Source organism: Agelaius phoeniceus, chromosome 11 (genome assembly GCF_051311805.1).
Source record: "Agelaius phoeniceus isolate bAgePho1 chromosome 11, bAgePho1.hap1, whole genome shotgun sequence".
Lineage (NCBI taxonomy): Eukaryota > Metazoa > Chordata > Aves > Passeriformes > Icteridae > Agelaius > Agelaius phoeniceus.
This window is the reverse complement of record NC_135275.1, coordinates 22793310-22814747: the sequence shown is the minus strand read 5'-3', so window position 1 is coordinate 22814747 and position 21438 is coordinate 22793310. Positions and strand designations below refer to the sequence as shown.

Genomic DNA, 21438 nt, shown 5'->3' with positions numbered 1-21438 from the left:
CAGGCACACGGTGCTCTGACTACAGGCATGGGCTGGATCATGTCCCCCCATCACAGCTCTTAGGCCAGCCTGGAGCCTCTAGAAATAGGGCTGGGGCTGGGATTCCTCTCTCAAGCTTTCCTCCCCACTGTGTTCCTTAATGCCCCACAGCCCCTCTGCCCTGCCCAGGGCTGCTGGCTTGTCCTGCTCTGGTGCTGCAGGTGACCATGGGCAGGGGGCTCATGACCTCCTGTGCCTGCAGGTGATGAAGACCTACCACATGTACCACGCAGAGAGCATCAGCGCCGAGAGCAAGCTGAAGGAGGCAGAGAAGCAGGAGGAGAAGCAGTTCAACAAGTCAGGGGACATCAGTGTGAACCTGCTGCGACATGAGGACCGGCCGCAGCGGCGCAGCTCCGTCAAGAAGATTGAGAAGATGAAGGAGAAGGTGGGTGAGAGGGAAGGAAGAGGGACCTGGGCTGGGGTTGGGGCTCCCTGCAGGCAGTGGGGGTTGGCCTCAGCCTTGTCCCTGTCTGTGAGGCCATTCCTGTATCTCTGGGAAGGGGCTGGGAGGGCTGGTGTCTCGTGTGCGCGTTCTGCTGAAGGCAGCCCAAGGAGGCCATCACAGGTGTCATCCCTGCTCCTGGCTGTGGAGAAGGGCAGGACCAGCTCCCAGAGAAGGCTTGACTCAGAGGCAGGATGGCATGACAGGGACAGGCAGTGCAGCCTTGGAGGGAGGGGTGGACCTGCTCAGAGCCACGTGGACCCTCCTGGCTGTCTCTGCAGAGGGAGAGCTGAGACAGGGGCCCTGGGGGCAATGGCTGCTGGAGCACAGGACAGGGAGAGGTGCTGGAGCTGCCTCTCCAGCAGCAGCTCAGGCCACGGCGTGCTGGGGGCCTGGCTGTGCCACTGGGACCCCAGAGGCTGTGCTGAGGAGGGCAGTGCAGCAGGGTGCCCCACTCGGCGTGGGGATGCACCCTGGTCTGGAAAACTGGGGTTTGTCTGGCATGTGTTCTTTGAAAAAGGGCTTTTAAAAATGAACCACAGCCTTGGGTTCGCTCAGGCACTGACCCTGGTAGCAAAAAACCAGTTGGATCTATGAGATACCAGTGTTCTTCCTCTGTAGACTGTCTGGGAGTGAGAGTGCAGTATTTAGATGGATTTGCTAGGCAAAACCCTTTGTGCTGTTGTGGCCTTAGCAAATCCCTGTCACCTCAGGATCTCCACAAGTTTTTGTGTTAATTTTGGAGAAAAGGGGGCAGTTTCCCCAACCAGGATGCCTTTACTCACTGGCTCACCCAGCCCTGGGACATTTCTAACAGTGAACTTCTCGGAAGGGTTAATCTTCTGATTCAGCCTTCAGAGCAGGGATCTGCCTGAGCAGATGTCCCAGATCTGGAGCACATCTGCTTTCCTACAGTTTTGAATTCTGGGTCCTGTTCTGAATTGTGTAGCTTGGGCCTCTGGGCCAGATTCCACTTTGATACAGCTGCACACATCTGGAGCAAGTCCAAACGTATGTCAGCATTTCTGGGGGGAAAATTTGGCCCTCTGGTTTTGACTGATGCCAAAATCCCCAGCAGCAGCTGTGCTCAGGGGCTCCAAGTGCCTCTGAGCAGGATGCACTCATCGTGGCTGGCTGGCAGTGCGAGGGGTGTTCAGATGGGATCTCCTCCACCCTGGCAAGGTCCCTGTTTTCATACCAGACACCAAGTTTTAGTAATTACCTCATCACACCCAGGCTGCAGGGTGCTGTGGGGGTCTGGGCAGGAGAAACTGTGCCAATACCACCCTGTTTGTGCTCTGACACTGCATTCTGTGTTTTCAGAGACAAGCCAAGTATTCTGAGAACAAGCTGAAGTGTACAAAAGCCAGGAATGACTACCTGCTGAACCTGGCAGCCACCAACGCGGCCGTGAGCAAGTACTACATCCACGACGTCTCTGACCTCATTGATGTGAGTGCCTTCCTGGGCCCAGCCAGCCTGCTGGGCTCCTAACTGCACCCTGTGCTGCTGAAGGGCTGTCTCTGGGGCCTTGGGATATTCTTAACTGGGGCTGAAGGTGTCCTGTGAATTGGGTTTGCCTTGGGGTGAGCCAGGGGAGACTGAGGTTTCTTCTGGCCCATTGGTTAGTCTGGATTGGAGACAGAGAAATGCTCCCCCAGGTGAGGCACAGCCTTCGTTGTGGTGCTGAGCCAGAGGGGTTTTTTCTCTCTATGACCCGGTGACTTTGGTGGGGATTCAGCACACGTGGCAGCGCTGTCCTGGCTGGGGAAGGCGCCCTGGAGCTTTGTCCCGGTGCTCCTTGCAGGGAACAGCCTCAGGGCAGGAACTGCTGGAGGCAGCTTCATGGCAACGGCAGGAACTGAGCGCTGGTGACTCCTACAAACTGCTTTGAGATGATTCAGAGAAGGGATTTGCCCAGAGAAGGGATTTCTGCTTCTTCCTTTATCGGGCATCCCACAGCGTGTAGATTTCACTGTGCAGTTTCTGCCTGCTGGAGTTGCCTCAGTGAGTGCATAAATAGCTGAGCTTGAAGCACTGAGTTACCATCATTACCTAAATGTACAATTTAAAAAGCTGCTTGAATGTTTACCTCCTTTCCTACCCCATTAGCATGTAGTTACACTGCTGAGAATTAAAGTAAGTCTGATGCAAATCCCCAATGACTTCAAGATTTTCATATATGATAAAATACTCTTCATTATGTTTTGTTCTCTTTATTATTGAAGATGTGTTAAAAAACAAGTAAGTTGATCTTGGAGACATTTGAATGGCAGGGTATGAGAACACCTTGATTTATCTGCAGGCTTTCTGCTTTTGCAGTGCATGTTCTATCTTTCTTTTGTTAAATAATTTTTTAAGCAAGAATGACTTGGTTTTGTGGAGATTTTTGAACTTTGATTTTCTGGAGATTTGCTGAGTTCCATTTTAGCTCTGTCTGTTTATATTATTCTTCCCAACTTTTATTTCCTCACTGACACTTCCTCTGGAGTCAGCAGATGGCATTTCTCCCACATTCTAGAAATCCCTTCAGGGACTTCAGCTAAAGCATCTTTAACATGGAGCAATGAAATTTCCCCAATTACAAAGTCTGTTCACCAAAGAAACAAAATACTGGATGTGTGAGCTGAGCTTGCGTGAGCCACGCTCCGAGCCTGGCTGGCTACTACTGAGCCTGGGGCAGCTCTGAGCCTAGGGCAGCTCTGAGCCCAGGATGCACCGTGCTGCCTCTCTGGGACACAGGAGGGGCGACAGGGCTCGCACACCCCTGCATCTCCAGTACAAATTGCCACGTGCAGCTGCTGGTTTCACACAAATCCGAACCATCAGGACACTGCAGAGCCAATTTACCGGCGTTTCCCCCAAATCCCAGCTGCCTCAGTGTCGTCTCTTGGGCACAGCCTTGCCATCACTTGCTCCCTGGGTGTCCCTGCAGAGCAGTGTCTGGTGACAAAGCCGTGCTCCACTCTCCTGCTCTGGTGAGACAGAGGCCCCAGCTGCTCCGGGAGGGAGGGAGGGAGGGAGGGAAGGCTCGCAGGGCTGAGGTTTAATGAGAACTGTGAAGCCCATCAGAGGAGCCGTGAAGGGGCGCAGAGCCGTCTGCCCCTCTGCCTCCTGTGGCCTTGTTGTTTTGTCCTAGAAAGGAAGGGAAGAATATAGAGATAGATCAAATTAGCCTTGGACTGTCAGTGCACCACGGGGCCTCCTCCTCGGATGACACATGTGCCTGTTTAAGCGCCTGGGCTTGTCTCATTACTGTCATTAACTGTGTGACCAAGTTAATCTTTTCAGCCACGTATGTGAAGAGGAGATAAAGCTCCTTATCCATCCCTCTGGAGTTCTCTGGGAAATGGCTGCAAGATAGTTTGAAGTGGTCACATGAAAGGTATCACTAGATTTGGCAGAGAAAATGGAACAGGCAGTTTGCATACAAACTGATCTGCCAAAACGTGTGCAGCCTCCTCTGAGTCCTTCTGGAGCAGTAGCCCACTTCCCTATGGATTAGTGATTGCTGTATCTGAGACAAGCCAGGAAAGGAGGGGAGCTCTGAGGAAATTCAGCGTTACATGGAACTGTGGAATTGCTTGGTCCCTGGAAAAATTAGCTGAGTCAAGTTAGGGAACAGAAACAGCAGCTGAAATAGTTATGCCAAATATCCTCAGTTGGCTTTACTGGCCTGGTTGGAACAGGGCTTGGAGCAACCTGGGCTAGTGGAAGGTGTTGCTGTTCGTGGCAGGGTGGTTGAAATTGAATAATCTTTAAGGTCTCTCCCAGCATAAACCATTCTAGGATTCTGTGATTTACTTGCCGCACAGTACAGCTCTAGATTTTGCAGCAATGTCAAGAGAGTGGAGGCTAGAAATTAAAATAAACATATAATTATTTTGTATTATGCATATAATTAAAATAATGCAGAATATTTTTTAAAAGCAGGTAAGGAAAAAAATGCAGAGAAGAGGGAACAGAGCAGAGCAAATGAGTTGGGCTCTTTGTTTGCAGGCAGGGTCCTGTGGAGGCAGGGGCGTTACTGCTCTGCTGGGATGTTAGGGCATGGCTTGCAGGGCACACAGGTGCTACTCAGCTGTTACTCTGAGGTTCCACTTGCTCAGGTCCGAGGCGTGGGCCTGGCTGAGCTCTGTCATGTGCAGGCTCAGCCTCCCAGATGACAGAGGGACTCTGTTGCTGGAGCCACAGAGCACCGTGTGCGTTTCCTTCTCCCGGAGCCCAGGAGTGCCCCCGTGCAGCTCTGGGTGGCCAGTGGGAGGCACACAGGTATTTGGCTGCTCCCATGGTGTTTTGGCCAAATGTGCTCGCTTGAGCTGCAGGAGCCGGTCTGTTTCTCAAGCTGAACACTGGGATATTTCCAGCCCTTGCAGGGTGTTACCAGCCGTGATGAATTAATGCTTGGGGAGCTCTGAGCTTGGCAGATGAAAGGCGCTGCGGAAGGGCCAGGATTATTATTTGTGGTTCTAATTTATTTGCCATCAAAGGGATGAGAGGGGTGAGAAAATGCCATTTGTTCTGGGGCTGGGAGCATTGGTTTGAAGTCTTTTTTTCTTCCTTTTTCTTCTCCCCTCCCCATTGTGTGTTCCTCTGGGAATGGCGTGGAAATCCCTGCTCTGTCTTTTCTTCTCTGGGCACCCGTGTGTGAAGCAGCCGTGCTGATCACCAGGGGCTTCAAGGGCTGCAGAGTGTGCAGGAGGTGCTGCCCTGCTTTTCAGGAGCAGCTGATTTCTGGGCACTGCAAATCACCGCCGGCTTCAGGGCGAGCCCAGCGGCAAAAAAGGGGAAACATTTCACATGGAATTTTGTCCTAAAAGCAGCTGGCAATGCCCTGAGCCCCTCTGCTTGGGCTGTGTGCCGTTCAGTGCTTTGCCTTGTAGTACCTCTTGGTTTTGTGTGCTTTGGGAATTCCCACCCATGTTTCCTTCTGGGACTGTTTTTTGTAGCAAAGGAGCTGTGATTTCAGGGGCTGGGAGGTGCTGAGGAGCGCACAGTCCGTTCCCAGGGCACAGGGCTGTGGTCAGCTGCTCAGGGCAGCAGTGCTGCTCCTCCCCCAGTGCTGGCACAGGGGTCCTGGCCCTGGTCCCTGCCCCTTGGCTGCATTGTTCCAGCTCTGGGCTTTCTGTACAACCTGCAGTGGTCATAAAGGTGTTCATGCTGAAACTGTCTCACAGGAAAGACTTGCAGCACAGAATGAGGATTTGCCCCAAGCAGCAAATGAAAATTCACCCCTTATCTTTTTTGTGTTGCTTGTTGATTTTTTTAAGGCAGGTCTGTGCCAGTCCTTAACTGCCCATACTCTCAATTAATGTAATTAGAGGCTAAACAGAAGCAGGATAAATGGAGAACTGTGACAATTTGATAGTTTTTACAAAACTGCTCATTATTGCACATGGGTTTTCACAGGTTTTAAAGACTAGGAGGGACAGTGGGGTTGGGAACTGATGCAGTGTAGCTTGGCTGCTGCTGGTTTGAGCAGAGGCTGAAGCCAGCACAGCCCTGCCATGATGTGATCTGAACCGAGCGGTGTCACCTCACATTGGCACCAAGCATGAGATGGCTTCTTGGGTCAGAGCTGCTTGTGGCACCAGCTGAGCTTTTGGGTTTCACTTTGAGTTTATCAATATGAATTTCAGGAAGTATTTCTTCTTGGAAAGGGTTGTCAGACACTGGAATGGGCTGCCCAGGGAAGTGGTGGAGTTTCCATCCCTGGAGGTGTTCAAGGAATAGCTGGACACAGCATTCAGTGCTCGGGGCTGGGTGACATGGTGGGGTTTGGTCACAGGTTGGACTGGCTCAGCTCTGATGGAGCTTTCAGGGCAGCAAATCCCTGTTCTGGTATGACACTTGACATGCCAAATTCAGTTATAGTGGGAACAATGTTTAAAACCAGTTTTTTGTCTAAAGTACAGTATTTTGGCAGCAGTTAACTCAAGTGTTATCATTTTCCCTAAGACAGACATGAGAGTGATGATCAGCAGCATGAGGAGCTGCTCCATGGTGGGAGGCAGGCAGCTGCCCAGGGACAGAGCAGGATGTGCCCACACCACAGGGCCTGGTGTCCGCTGCCACGCCTTGCTTCAACTTCCATCTGTGTTTGAGAACCTTGAAAATGCTCTGGGAGTTTGTGTGACCCGACCCTCCTTTGTGTTCCCCAGTGCTGCGATCTGGGGTTCCACGCCAGCCTCGCTCGCACCTTCAGGACGTACCTGTCTGCAGAGTACAACCTGGAGACGTCGCGGCACGAGGGCCTGGACGTCATCGAGAACGCCGTGGACAACCTGGACGCGCGGAGCGACAAGCACACCGTCATGGACATGTGCAACCAGGTCTTCTGCCCGCCGCTCAAGTTCGAGTTCCAGCCTCACATGGGGGATGAGGTAACGTGCTCACCTGTGGGGCTGCGCAGGGGCCTGGCCCTCTCTAAACCATCACTGTGGAATTGTTCCAGATCCTCGCCCCTCTCTGCTGCCTTCACACACTGCTCTTCATGTGTCCTTTCCTCATGAGACTCTGGGCTCGTTAGGACTCCTCCTTTCAGGCCACCTCTTGCTCCATGTCTGTCCCAATTAGGGAGCCCATGGTTTGGCTCTCTCTGCCCCACAGATCTGCACAGGGGAGCTGTGATTAACCTGCTGTAATTGGGAGATGGCAGAAATACTCGGTGCTGGCCTGGGTCCAGGGCACTGCTCATGGGACACATGGCAACACAACCTCTCTGGAGGCCGCCAGGAGCTTGTGGGGGCTGGAGGGAGTGGTGTGGGTATGGAAATGTGTGTCTGGTCCGTGCATGACTCGTGGAATGTCTCCCGTCTCAGGTGTGCCAGGTGAGCGCCCAGCAGCCTGTGCAGACCGAGCTGCTGATGCGGTACCACCAGCTGCAGTCTCGGCTGGCCACCCTCAAGATAGAGAATGAAGAGGTAAGAGGTGGGCTCTGTGGGCAGCACTGCTGAGCCTTTCTTCCTCTGGAGCTCTCCTGGTGTGCTCAGGTGTGGAGCCCCTCCTATGGCAGAGCTGGAAGTGCCCACAGACTGCAGCCAGTGCTAGCCCAGGGCTCAGCAGTGCCTGTTGAGGGGTTGTTTTGGCTCAGGATGTGTCCTTTTCCCAGTCTGCCTCAAACCCACGCTGTCCTGTTTCCGATAGGTACGGAAAACGCTGGATGCCACGATGCAGACCTTGCAGGACATGCTGACAGTGGAAGATTTTGATGTTTCAGATGCCTTCCAGCACAGCCGCTCCACTGAGTCGGTCAAATCGGCTGCATCAGAGACCTACATGAGCAAAATCAACATTGCCAAGAGGAGAGCGAACCAGCAGGAGACTGAAATGTTCTATTTCACTGTGAGTCTCAGCTCAGGCATACAGGACACGAAGCATTAATTGCCAGGGCTGAGGCCCAGTTAAGTGCTCATTAGTGAAGAGCAAGAACCAATTCAATCTCTTTAAGTACTTGTCTTCTGTCAGATTTGGGTCTGGAATGCATTTCAGTGGCAGGGCACTACACAGGGACTGACAATCCAGTGCCTGCCTTGTTTTGCTCTTTGAAGGAACAACTGGAGCAGCCAGATGAGATTCAAAACTTACAGAGTGGAGTAGGAGAGGCTCAGAGGAGGGTGCAGACTCCAGATGGCCTCACCATGGGCCACCGTCCAGGGTCTCTTCAGGAAGGCCTTCAGGACTGTGAACCATGAGCCAAGTCTTCCTCTCTAGCCTTTACAGCCTAAATTTGCCCTTGGCCCAGGGATGAGCTGAAGCCGCTGACATGCCAAGGAAAGCACAAAAGCAGGGCTGTGGTGTGTGTGCCTGCCCTGCAGCTCTCATGCTGTGCTCCCAGGCAGGGCTCAGGTCTCTGTTCTGGGACCTGAAATACAGGCAGCAGCCATGAGTTCACCAGAATTCTCCCTCATTTCAGTGTGGGTCATAGCCTATGGTTAACAGCATCTTGTGGTGTATTACATATGCATAGAAGAGCTTCTGCTTTCTCTTAGTAATATTATTGTAAATTGGGGGGAAATTGCAATTTTCATTTGGAATTGTGCTTGGGATTACTTTAATGGTTTTTGCAGAGATTTGGTCTTTCCCATTCTCCATCTTCCATTTTCTATCTCTTGTCTCCCTCTGTGCTCTTACCTGTGTAGTGCCTTGCTCTGGAGTGTTCTGGGTGTCTGACAGCCTCGCTGGGGGATGGCAGTTGTTGTGCACAGTGTCCCCAGCTGCATGGGGCACCTGGCAGTCCCTGCCTGCGAGGGCTCAGCACTGGGAGTTCTTGCTTGCCTTTGTTGGTTTGCACAGAGGCGAAGCCTTGGCAGTGCAGGGAAAGCTGCTTTGATTTCCTAGGCTGTTCCCAGAGGCCTGACAAAAGAAAGCCAGCTTTGAACTCTTTGTCCCTCCCTGCGTTCCCAGGCAGGAGGGGCAGCTCCAAGGAGACCAGGCTCATAAGACCATCAGGGCAGGGGCTGGAGCAGGGAGAAGTGATCAGACCCTGCTGAGCCCTGCAGCACAGCTGGTGCAGCCTCCTGAGCCCCCCAGCAGCATCCATTAGGGGCTGTGTGCTTAACTCACCCCTTTGTTCTTTAATTCCAGAAATTTAAGGAGTATCTGAATGGCAGTAACCTCATCACGAAGCTCCAGGCTAAACACGACCTGCTGAAGCAAACTCTGGGAGAAGGTGAGTAGGGGTCAGGTCCAGGGAGGATCCTCCCATCACCTGAGAGGGTTTAAAGCAAGTTTCATCTGCCAGCCTCCCCTGTGTGTGTTCTCCTGAGTGACTGAGGGTTCTGTGCCTGCCTGCTGCTGCTCAGCCTAACCAGTGACACACAAAACCATGATTTCCTTGGACTTCTCCTCCCAATTCTCTTTGGGAGTGCACATGGGGAAATCTCTTTGAATCTGGAACTGTGTGCTGAAGTGCTGGCTTACTTCTCCAGCAGCAGAGATTGCCTCTCACTCCCACCTCTGCCTCTTTCCTTCCTCTCCCTCATCTCCCTCCAGATTTCTAATCTGTCTTTTAATGGTGGGGGCACCAGTGGGCATCTCTCCTCCCCAGATGCAGCTTCTCTCTGCTGGAAGCCATTCCTTGGGGGGTAGGAGCCAGCAGAGAGGGTGTGAGCTCCTGTGCAGCTGTGCTCTGCAGTCCTTTGCTGGTGGCTGATGTGGAGGGATGATGGGAACTTGTGTTTCTTACAGGTGAAAGAGCTGAGTGTGGAACAACCAGGTGAGCACTTTCTTCCCCTTGCTTGCTCCTGGGGAGGGCTGGCACTGGCAGGAGGGGGCTGTGGGAAGGGGGGTTTGCTTTGCTGCTGGTGCAGCTTGGTGGGGCTCAGCCCCTGTGCTGGCAGTCCCTGTGCCCACCTCCTGCTTCCCAGCTGCATGGCCTGGAGTGCTGGGCTCAGGGGGATGGCAAGCAGCCCTTGGTTCTGCTGCAGTGTGGTTTCTGGCTGGCTGGCTCTGATGTGCCTGGATGTGCTTTGTCAGCACAGTGCAATGCCCTGGAGTGTAGCTGAGGTGGGCTTGTGTTCAGACAGGGTGACACCAAGGTGTCCACTCGCTCCCTGCCATCCCTCTTCCTTTGAGGACTTTAATACCTCCCTGAAATCCTCTCCCAGCTCTGGCTGCTTTACCTATGAGTGCAGAGCATGCCTGTGTCACAGACTTCATCCCTCTACTGCAGAAGATAGGGCTGGGGCAGATGTGACAGAGAGGAGGCTTTGATCCATGTCCAGTCCATGGAGCATCTCCCCAGAGCTCCGGTGGCTTGCTAGGAGTGTGCTGGTGTTCTGACAGTGAGACACAGGCCAGCAAAGCCTCCAAACAGCTCCCTAGAAGATGCTCTCTGTGTGTCAGCTTGTTCCAACCTTGTTTGTGTTTGATAGAATTTATAATAGCAGCCCCAAAGCTGCGTTCCCTGTTGGAAGTTGGGAAGCAGATGGTGCAGCCTGGGCTGCCTTGCCAGGCAGGAAGGAGGCTCCTTGTGCTGCCAGCACCAGGGCTGGGCACCAGCAGGGCACCGAGGTGCTGTCAGGACAGAGAGCCACCTTCAGAGAGCAGGGCTGTGCAGTGTGGCACTCCGAGGAGCTGAGATGGCCTGCTCCCCGTGTGCACTGTGGGGCCCTGGGGCTGTGTGCAGGGCCCTGCCTGGGGCTGCAGGCACAGTCCCTGCAGTGTGTGGGGCAGGGCTGCTCCCACAGGCAGCATCACCTCTGCTCCTCACTCAGTTACCCCTCAGAGGAGTGCCTGGAACCCCTAGGAGTGTACAGTCACGTTGCTTAGTTAGAGGTATCTGATTAAGGAACCAGCAGACCCCTGCTGTCCCCTTTGCACCGAGCTCTGTGTAGTGTCCATGTCTGTTCCATGAGATCTCCTGCATGAAGGCTCCCAGCACCCAGTTTTGTGTGTGTCTGCAGTCATGTTCTCTCCCCTGCAGACATCGGTACAGCCTGGGCCAGAGGGCAGGGCAGAAATCTGTTTGGGATTTTGTGGTGTTTTTCTCATCCCCATCCCTGGGATTCCAAACAGAAGTTAGATACAGCACTGTGGGGCTGTCCCCACTCTCCTCATTCTGGCCTCTTTCTGTGAGCAGAGTGAAATCTGTTCAGGAACAGGAATACCCCAGCGTTTTCTGGGGTAGCTGTGGATATATTCGTTATTTTGGATGTATCTCCTCAGCTGCTCTTGGTGCCTGTTCAGGCTGAGGGAGTGCTGAGCTGGCGGTGGTGGGAGGCAGGTGTTAAATCCAGCTGGCCACCAGTGCTGCTGGTTTCCTGCTGCAGTGGTGTCCATGTGGGTCACACCAGTGTCAGGGGCTGCAGGGTGTGTGGAGCTACCCATCAAATCCTCGCAGAGGGACTCTTCTGTTTGATTTCTTATTCTCAGTTATAACCTGTGAGATCTCGCCCTGTCTTTGCATTTATGTTGGTGTTTTGTTGATTTATTTTGTTCCATTTTCTCCCAGGCCCCCCTGTCTTCCCCCTAAGCCACAGAAAATGAGGAGACCTAGGCCTCTCTCAGTGTATAATCATAAACTCTTTAACGGCAATATGGAAACATTCATTAAGGTACTTGCTGGCTTGCAGTAGGAGTGTCTGTGAACGCTGGGAATGGAATGGTGGCTTTCCTGTCCTGGCTGCTTGCCATCCTCAGGGGTCCCTCTGGCCCATCTGCACCCAGCTGGCGTGGCCAGCACGGCTTTGCCTCGGTGATGATTTCTCTCCATAGTTCCCCTGGTGCATTCCTGGTGTTCTGTCCCATCATGGGTGTGCTCCAGACCCCACCCCTGGCTGCTGGCCATGTGCACTATGAGGCAGTGCTGACTGAGTGTCCTCCTTGTCCTGCTGCTTCTACCCATCCTGGGAAGAAAGATTGCACAAGCTCAGCCCAGCCCTCAAAGGAGCAGCAGACACACCCCCTTCCTCTTTTTGGTGCTCATCCATCCTTGTGGCTGAGAAGGAAGATAAAATGAGCCCAGAAGTGTTTCCTCCTTTCAAGGACTGTCAGCCTGGTGTAGAAGTCCTGCTGTAGGGGTGTCCATGTTGGAGGGCAGACAGGTGACCCTCAGCCTTACACACAAGGACAGCAGCAGCAGCCAGCCCAGCTGCTCATCCCCTGCCAGCTGCTGACAGGGGTGTCCTGTAATCCTGCTCTGGAGAAAGCTGCAGGGAAAACACTTTGAGAAGCTGTAAAGACAAACTGTTGGATTAGGTGACTAATAGGCATCATCTGGCTGGGGTTTATTGCTTCAAGCTCAGCCCTAAGCCCCAGGGCAGTGTCTGTACACAGCACCAGCACGGGGAGTACTGACCTCACTGGCAAAGCCTGTAATCCCGTTAGGATTTGTGATTACTCCTGACTTAAACTGGTTTTTAAAAAAGTAATGCTCATTAAATCCCAGCCTGTTCAGCACTGAGAAGGAGGAATTACCTGCTCTAGAGATCCATCTGAGCAGGACTGTCCCGTGCTAGCAGAGACCCTTTGGGGATGGCTGCCTGCCCTTGGGCTGTACAGCCTCACAGGCAGCTGGGTCATGGGCAGCTGCCCAGATGTCCCCTGGTCACCAGTGCCCCCATGGCTGCCCAGTGCCCCAGGCAAGGGCTGTCCCTGTCCTCAGGCTCCTGGGAAGGCCACAGGTTCAGGCAGGGAGGAAATCCCAGAGGCTGTCCCTGCAGGTCACCGAGGCTGGGGTGCAGCGTGCCAAAGGGGTTTGGGAGGGAGGGTGGACATCCCAAAGGCCTGTGTTGGCCCTTGCTAAGCTGCCATTGCATTTGAGCATTCACGGCCTCCGAAGGAGATGCTTACCTCTAACTGAACTTATCCCTGCTTAATCTGTTCTCTTTTTCCACTCTGCTGCTTTTTTTGTGCTCAGAGGAAGGAGGAATGCACGAACGAGGAATCAGGTACTTACTGGAGACCCCAGATTCCCATCTGTGAGACAGAGGGAATTACCCAGAGATGCCACTGTGCTCTGCTGGAAAAACCCAAAGAGAAATGTGTCCCCTTGGGCTGTCAGACATGGCCCACGGTCCCCTTGAGCTTCTGCCACAAGGGGCCTGGGGAGAAGCCAGAACTCACCACTGGTTCAGACTCAGGCACTTGGTTCTGTACCCAGTGGTGTTTGTTGGGCTTTATAGCACCTGCTGACAATGGCTCTTTCCTTTGATGGAAATATTGTTGTAAGCTGTGTTATGGGAAGCTTATTCCATCAGCCAGGTATAGCACGAGTTTTATTTCAGCCCAGCATTCCATCTTTGGGGTGGAATAGCTGTGATCCCTCGTGGCAGTCTCCTGTCTGAGCCAGACAGGGAGCAGCAATGTTTCACACACCTTAGTGACAGCTTTCCTGGGCATTTTTGGCTGTACACGGTATCCTCAGCGCTCTTTGATGGCTCCATGTTTGTAACACCTCCTTTCCTGCCTGTCCTCTTACTAAACTCCACAGCATTAATTTTCAAATCTCTGGTCTTGCAATCTTTAATGCATTTCCCATACTTTGTTAGCAACAAACCAGTCATTTTTCTCTTTTCCTTTCCTTTCCTGAAGGATTCAGGACAGGCCATTCCACTTGTTGTAGAAAGCTGCATCCGCTACATCAATCTGTATGGTAAGTTGGCTCAGCACAGCCCCAGCAGCCTGCCAAGGAGAAAGTACCTGAGTGAGCAGTGAGAGCCAGCAGGGGCTCCCAGGGCTGCCTGCACTCCGTTCTCCATGGCTCAGTTTAGAATTCCACTGGCATTGGCTGACTGGCCACTAGTGAGGTTTTATTAGCCCTCACCCTTTCGGCACCTTGATCTGGGGGCTGTGGTTGGAGAATATGAGCAGAAGTGGGGTGCAGCAGGCTGTCCCTGCTTGGTCCAAGCCTGTCTGGTGCATCACCTCCTGGGTTCTGCTGGTTTGACCTGCAGGTATTGCCCAGCAGTTCCAGAAATCTCTCCTAAAGCCTTGTTCTCTTCCAGGCCTCCAGCAACAGGGCATCTTCAGAGTCCCTGGCTCCCAGGTGGAAGTCAATGACATCAAGAACTCGTTTGAGAGAGGTGTGTAGCTGGGGTGTGCAGGTACAGCAGGATGTCCTGCCTGAGCAGGATCCTTATGGGAGGTGGTGGGTGCATTAGCCAGGCTGTAAAGCCTGTGTTAAAGCCCTTTGTGCTATGAGACATGAGCAGGTTTTATCCCTTCTGAGTTTCCCGGTGTTGTGTCTCTGGCAGTAGTGAAGAGTTACCCAGGGAAGGAGTATGAGAGGTAGGGGTACGTGCAGAGGTCTTCTCCACAGTCATTACAAACACAGGAGCCATAAGAGAGTTTGCTGGGGACCCATGTTCATCCTTCCTGCAGCAATTACCAAGGGAGGCACAGCATTCCCTGTGCCTGGTGCCAGGGAATCTGCTGAGAAAATCACACTCAGGATGCCAGGCCAGTGAGAAAGGGAAAGCAGTCCTGCTGTCCTGAGTGGAGGGGAGCTGTGACAGGGACAGTCCTGCTGGGAATAGTGACCCTTAATCCTTGAGCAGCATTGGAAGGATCAGGATGAAGGTGGATGGGCCAATGGATAAGGTGGTGTTAGGATTGTCAAAGGCTGGAGGATTTGCACATCCAATTTAAGATGAATTAGTATCCAAATCTCAGGGGCACTGAAAGCCTTTCACAGATTTAAGGCAGTACAAAGCTATCCAGAGCTGTTGGGTCCATTCCAGAGGTGTAATTGTATCCTCCAGCCAAGCCTGTCCTCTCAGCCTCTCACTCTGTGTCGTTCAGACCTCCTCAGCTTTCTGGGCTGGTGCTGTAAATGGAAGGAATGCACTGAGCTGGAAACAGTGAAGGAGAAACAACCACTATCATCCTTGTCCTCAGGAAAGGTTTGAAATCCCCCAGTAAAACTGGTTTTCAGGAAAAATCAGCATTGCCATTGCAGATGAGGAGGGTTTCTGAACCCTGGGAAATTTGGGTGTTCCACTAAATGAGGAAAACCACTTGTGCTAGTCCAGCTTGCTAGGGATGCTGGATATAAAACCTTTTCTGTGGCAGGTGAAGACCCCCTCGCTGATGACCAGAACGAACGAGACATTAACTCAGTGGCTGGAGTCTTGAAGCTGTATTTCCGAGGACTGGAAAACCCCCTCTTTCCTAAGGAAAGGTTTCAAGATTTGATATCTACTATAAGTAAGTACATGTGACAGCTCTTTGTGGAGGGCTGGGGGGACAAGAGAAGCATTAAATGGGTGTCCCAGCCTAAGCAGGGTGAAGAACTTCTCCTTTTGCTCTTGCAGGGCTGGGGGTTTATGTGGAAGCTCCTCAAAGGCACAAGGACAATAGACAGGTCAAAAGGACTTTTCAGAGTCCACATGGGGCTGTCCTTGTGTGTGCAGTGGTGGTTGGTACCCTGTTAATTCCATATGCCCAGTTGAAACATTTTGCTCTGGGAGAAGGGCAAGTGTTTTGAGAGTTTGTTTCTCTGGGTGTCAGAACAGATATCTATTGGCATAGGGTTTTATCCAGTTTGTATTTAGTTGGGTTTTTTTAGGAAATACCCTCTTTTGTAAAACCAAACTGAAGAAGTAGAGAACCCAGCAGGCAATAATGGGATAAATCAAATGAAAAAATTCCCTGCATGAAATACTACATAACTTTCCATCTTGGTATTGAGGCCAGATTTTGCTCAGAATTTTGATTAAATGGCAGCCTAGCTACATGTTGTCAGTGAACTTTATTGTGATTAGCAAATGGCATAGTTTGAGCCAGAAGAACAAGCACTTCTGTGTGATCTGCCTGCTCCAAAAAGCTCTGGTGCTTGTCCTCTGCTTCCTGTGGAGCAGCAGCCACAGGATTAACTCTCTACAGAACACAGGGGTAGCCTAGGGCAGGACAGCCCTGAGTCACCCCCTTCCCTTGGGAGGCAGCAGGTGTCTGATGGCAGCTCTGGGCTCTGCACCCCTGAGGAGTGGAGAGCAGTGAGTCTGACAGCACTGACTCAGCACTGGTTCAGCTAACCTGTTTCCTGGGAGTTCCTAATTCCTATTCGGAGCAGCAGCAGACAGGAGCAGAAGGGCTCAGAAGGATCCAATGCATAACCCAGAAGGGTAACCTGAATAAAAACCTCATTTAAAAATCTGCCCTAGAAAAGCAAGCAGTGCTCTGTTTTCAGTGTCACATTGACTCAGGCTTTTGAGGAACAGAGGAGTTGTTGAGGAATGAAATGAATAATGCATAAACATTTATTTTAAAATCAAACCCACGGAAATGTCTTTATTTGCTGTTCGTACTGCATCTGAACATAGGAATTCCCTGCTGGAGGAGCAGTGTCCCCCATTCTCTGCCTGCACCTTAGTACCAGCCTGACAGATGACCTCTGGAGACAGGCTTTTGTTTTCCTCACTTACTGGGCCAGTAGATCTGGAACAAGTCCCTGTGGTGCTGAGCTGTCTGGTCCTGAAAAGGTTTTTAAGGATGTGCTTTCTATCCATGTGTTCCAGAAATTGAGAACCCTGCAGAGAGAGTGCACCAGATCCAGCAGATCATTGTCACTCTGCCTCGGGCTGTCATCGTGGTCATGAGATACCTCTTTGCTTTCCTTAACCAGTGAGTCTGTTTTCTTGCTTCCCCAGGTTCCTCCTTGCTGTCCCCTTTGCCAGGCCTTCCCCGTCTTTGGTGCACGAGTCCCTTCCGGTGTTGCCATGGGGAGCTGTGATTGGGTTCTTCCTGGCCCTGCTGGCCGTGGCTGCGTGCCCAGGGAGGGGACAGCTCAGTGCCAGGGCAGTGGGGACAGCTTGGTGCTGGTGCATGCCCAGGGAGGGGACAGCTTGGTGCCAGGGCAGAGGGGACAGCTCAGTGCCTGGGGAGGGGACAGCTTGGTGCCAGGGCACTGGGGACAGCTCGGTGCCGGTGCGTGCCCAGGGAGGGGACAGCTCGGTGCCACTGTGTGCCCGGGGAGGGGACAGCTCGGTGCCAGGGTGGAGGGGACAGCTCAGTGCCCAGGGAGGGGACAGCTCAGTGCTGGTACGTGCCAGGGCAGTGGGGACAGCTCGGTGCTGGTGCATGCCCAGGGAGGGGACAGCTCGGTGCCGGTGCATGCCCAGGGAGTGGTGCTGGTGCATGCCCGGGGAGGGGACAGCTCGGTGCTGGTGCGTGCCCGGGGAGGGGACAGCTCGGTGCCAGGGTGGAGGGGACAGCTCAGTGCTGGTACGTGCCAGGGCAGGGGCTCTGCTGGGAGGTGTCCCAGCAAGCAAAACCCCGGCACGGCAGCTCCTCACCGTGTGCTTGCAGCTTGTCCCAGTACAGCGATGAGAACATGATGGATCCCTACAACCTGGCCATCTGCTTCGGGCCCACGCTGATGCACATTCCTGACGGGCAGGATCCGGTGTCCTGCCAGGCCCATGTCAATGAGGTCATCAAAACCATCATCATTCACCACGAGGGCATCTTCCCCAGCCACCGGGAGCTGGAGGGGCCTGTCTACGAGAAGTGCATGACTGGAGGGGAGGAGTACTGGTGAGCTCTCTGCAGGGTTCCTGGGTACAAACACCTTCATCAGGCCAACAGGCTCTTGCACACTGAACCATTTGATTTAGTCCTACTAGTCAAAACAGGCAGTTTCACCAGGTATTTAATTTTCTTGTGCTGACTCAGTATTTTAAATCTCAGTAAAAAACATCAGAAGAAACATTTTCCAGGGCAAATACTAATACTGATGAAGATTATTTTTGTAGACCCACAGAAACATGTTCAGCAAAACAGAATATTGAGTAAATTCTGTCCAAATTCCTCCTAGGCTGGAAATTTTGAGTAAAGACCCCATAGTTCCATCAGAATTTGCTGGTCGGATGAAATCCCTTGGCCGAGGTTAACCCAAACCTTCCAGTTCCCTTTGTTGCTGGAATTCTAACCCAGCATTCAGGTCTGGATTTAGCAAGCCAGGATCAGTAATATACTTGAACTGATTTTCTACAAGTTTCGTACAATTCTGAGACCTCGCCATGCCTTTTACTAATCACATGCCACCATCCTTCCTGGTGCAGCAGAGGATCTAAAGCTGAAGCTCACTGTGATTTAGGGAATGGGGCATTTAACTTGGTGTCACTTCGTGTTAGTTTTGCCAAACTCTGCTAAAGACACAAGAGCCAGCAGAACGTGACGTTCTGGGCCTGGCGATTGTGGTGCGAGTGTCTGCTGTTCTCAGCAAGTTCAGGGATCTGCTGTGGTTTGAAATCAGAGAATCACAAATCACAGAATTAGTTAGGTCGGCAAAGACCTCCAAGACTGAGTCCAACCTTTGACCAAACACCACCTTGTTGCCCAGACACATCCAGTTGTTTCTTGTACACCTCCAGAGAGGGGTACTCCAGCACCTCGCTGGGCAGCATGAGGGGTGCTGAGTGCATTGGGAGCAGTGTCACTTGCCGTGTGACAGCCTGCTGTGTGACAGCCTGCTGTGTGACAGCCTGCTGTGTTCTCTGCAGTGACAGCCCGCACAGCGAGCCGGGCACCATCGATGAAGTGGACCACGACAACGGGACAGAGCCGCACACCAGTGACGATGGTGAGCAGGGCTGAGCAGGGGCTGGGTGCGTGCCAGCAGAGCTGTGCATGCAGGAGAGCAGCAGGCACTGCACGGGCTGAGGCTGGCTGCTGGCAGGGCTGGGCTGCAGCAGGAGGCAGCGCTGTGCTCCCCGCGTGCCAGCAGCGCCAGCCGCGAGCGGGCGGCTGGGGGAATGCCGCTGGCACTGCCCTGGGTGGGGAGCCATGGCAGGGCTTGCTGTGCTGGAAGGGCCCTGGGGAGCTGAGCACCTGCTGCTTCGACAGCTGGTTGTGTCCTGCCTCGGCAGAGCACACCTGCCCTGCGAGGCTCTGGGGAGGAGGGAGGGCTCGCCTGGCAAGCGGGGCCACGGGAGCAGGATTGCACAGGGAATGGCACGCGAGGCCAGGCAGCTCTGGGCACGGGAAGGGCACAGGGAAGGGCATGGTGGGCCAGGCGGCTCGGGGCACAGGGAAGGGCACAGGGAAGGGCATGGTGGGCTGGGTGGCTCTGGGCACAGGGAAGGGCATGGTGGCCCAGGTGGCTCCGGGCACAGGGAAGGGCATGCGAGGCCAGGCGGCTCTGGGCACAGGGAAGGGCACAGGGAAGGGCATGGTGGGCTGGGTGGCTCTGGGCACAGGGAAGGGCATGGTGGCCCAGGTGGCTCCGGGCACAGGGAAGGGCATGCGAGGCCAGGCGGCTCTGGGCACAGGGAAAGGGCTCAGGGAAGGGCATGGTGGGCCAGGCGGCTCCGGGCACAGGGAAGGGCACAGGGAAGGGCACAGGGAAGGGCACAGGGAAGGGCATGGTGGGCCGGGTGGCTCTGGGCACAGGGAAGGGCACAGGAAGGGCACAGGGAAGGGCATGGTGGCCCAGGCGGCTCTGGGCACAGGGAAGGGCACAGGAAGGGCACAGGGAAGGGCATGGTGGGCCAGGCAGCTCTGGGCACAGGGAAGGGCATGGTGGGCCAGGCGGCTCCGGGCACAGGGAAGGGCACAGGAAGGGCACAGGGAAGGGCATGGTGGGCCAGGCGGCTCTGGGCACAGGGAAAGGGCTCAGGGAAGGGCATGGTGGGCCAGGTGGCTCTGGGAACAGGGAAGGGCACAGGAAGGGCACAGGGAAGGGCATGGTGGGCCAGGCAGCTCCGGGCACAGGGAAGGGCACGCAGGGCTGGGCGGCTCCAGGCCTGCTCTCAGCTCCAGGCAGGAGCCGACAGGCCTGGCAAAGGGAGGCAAGGGAGCTGCTGTGCAGCCAATTTCACACTTGGGTGGCCACGTTAATGGCTCCGATTGGGGTTCCCAAGTGATTAACTGTGGTGCCAAGTGTGGAGCAGATGAGCAGCTGTATTCTGTGGATTTACATATTCCCTCTCCCCCTTCCCTGCATACACTCCCTGCTGGTAGCCCAGCTTTGTGTCAGGGCTGTGGGAGCTCTCCTGGCTCCGTCTCCTCCAGAAATCTCTATTGATCCTCCTGTGGTGCTCCCAGACACTCTGCCCTCATGTGGAGGTTGCTTAAGGTGGGGAAGATGAATCTGCTGAAGTGGCCTGTCCCGTCCCAGGTGGGGCTGGAATGGGGCAAGGGTCTCATGCAGCATCCTTTGTCCTCCTTTGGTGTCCCCTCCTCTACATGGGTTTGTTCCTGAGCAGTGTCGGGTCACACACTGATGGCTGCTGAGCCCACAGTCAGTAATGGGGCACAGCAAGTTTCCATGTTTAATGAAAATGAGGCAGATCTGGAGGAACTGGGGGGGCTTGCCCTGTTTTGCTGTCATTTTCTCCCTGCCAGTCTCCAGGTGGGGATTGAAATGATCCACTGTCTCAGGTAATCAAGGCATGCTAATGCTCCAGCAGTGGCAGGGGTGGCTGGGGAGTGGCAGCAGTTCTGCCACCCAAGCAAGGCACAGTGTGGGTCACTCTGGTTAATGAGGAGGGAGACACTTGCTGCTTTGCAGCTGTTGCAATGGTTTCTTTAGGATTCCCCATCTGGAAACGGATCTGCATGGGAGCCAGGCTCTTTCACAGGCTCCTCAGTGCCGTTGGGTGACACCCTTGCCCAGAGGCGTAGAGGACCCTGGTGTGCTCATGACCTTCCAAAGTGAAGTTCTGCCTCAGCCCTCCTGTATTTCAGGCCCTGAGCTCTCAGTTTGAGTCACGGGTGTTTGGTAGAGCTCGCATTAGGAAAAGTGGGGAAACAGTGGGGCAGAGTGCTGCAGATGGTGGGGTGCAGCGCAGCTGCCTGGCTGGAGCTGGTATCATTATTTCCATGGGGATCCCCAAAGGGGCATTAGTTGCTCATCAATAATTCAGCCAAACTGTCTCCAGGATAAGGAAGGGAGGAGAAGGTAAGTGGGGTTTGGTCACAGCATCTGACATGGCTTGACAAAATCTCAGGCTTGAGGATAATGGGTTTCTGTAACCGATGTGAGTGAGGGTGCCATATGCACAGAGGGAGATTCCTGCTGCTCCCCATCTGCTTTGTAGCTATTTGTAATTGCCAGTAGTTTGTGAGTCTGAGAGAGGTCCCAGAGAGCCTGGAACAACAATAAGAATTGATCAGTCTGAAAACAAGAAGGCTTGTGCTCAGTGTGAGCTGCTCTGGGGGCGCTGGGCAGCAGCAGCACTGCTCTGCTCTTCTGGGGAGGGGCTCTCAGGGCTTCAGTCTCTCTTTAGGGCTGAGCTGAGCTGCTCTCGCTGTGCCTCTCTCCTGTGCAGAGGTGGAGCAGATTGAAGCCATAGCCAAGTTTGACTACATTGGGCGATCTCCACGGGAGCTCTCCTTCAAGAAAGGGGCCTCACTCCTGCTGTACCACCGGGCGTCGGAAGACTGGTGGGAAGGGAGACACAACGGGGTGGACGGGCTCATTCCCCACCAGTACATCGTGGTGCAAGACATGTGAGTAAAGTGAGGGTTGTTAAAATCATGCGCTTGCACAAGGTCCACTTCAGTCACCT

General features: G+C 53.7%; 1 protein-coding gene across 2 annotated transcripts in view; it reads left to right on the top strand.

The window, feature by feature from the left end:
• The window catches only part of SRGAP3 (SLIT-ROBO Rho GTPase activating protein 3), a 73799-nt gene that overhangs the window by 47008 nt on the left and 5353 nt on the right, over positions 1–21438 (top strand). The window contains exons 5-19 of one of the 2 annotated variants that reach the window (XM_054640002.2): positions 242–427; positions 1808–1936; positions 6646–6867; positions 7306–7407; positions 7631–7828; positions 9071–9155; positions 9674–9701; positions 12846–12876; positions 13520–13580; positions 13933–14010; positions 14999–15133; positions 16444–16549; positions 17234–17461; positions 18430–18509; positions 21199–21379. In XM_054640002.2, the coding sequence (XP_054495977.1) occupies positions 242–427; positions 1808–1936; positions 6646–6867; positions 7306–7407; positions 7631–7828; positions 9071–9155; positions 9674–9701; positions 12846–12876; positions 13520–13580; positions 13933–14010; positions 14999–15133; positions 16444–16549; positions 17234–17461; positions 18430–18509; positions 21199–21379 (1850 nt within the window). Of the gene's footprint in view, positions 1–241; positions 428–1807; positions 1937–6645; positions 6868–7305; positions 7408–7630; positions 7829–9070; positions 9156–9673; positions 9702–11438; positions 11542–12845; positions 12877–13519; positions 13581–13932; positions 14011–14998; positions 15134–16443; positions 16550–17233; positions 17462–18429; positions 18510–21198; positions 21380–21438 lie in introns of both variants that reach the window. The other variant, XM_054640001.2, reaches the window with a different exon arrangement.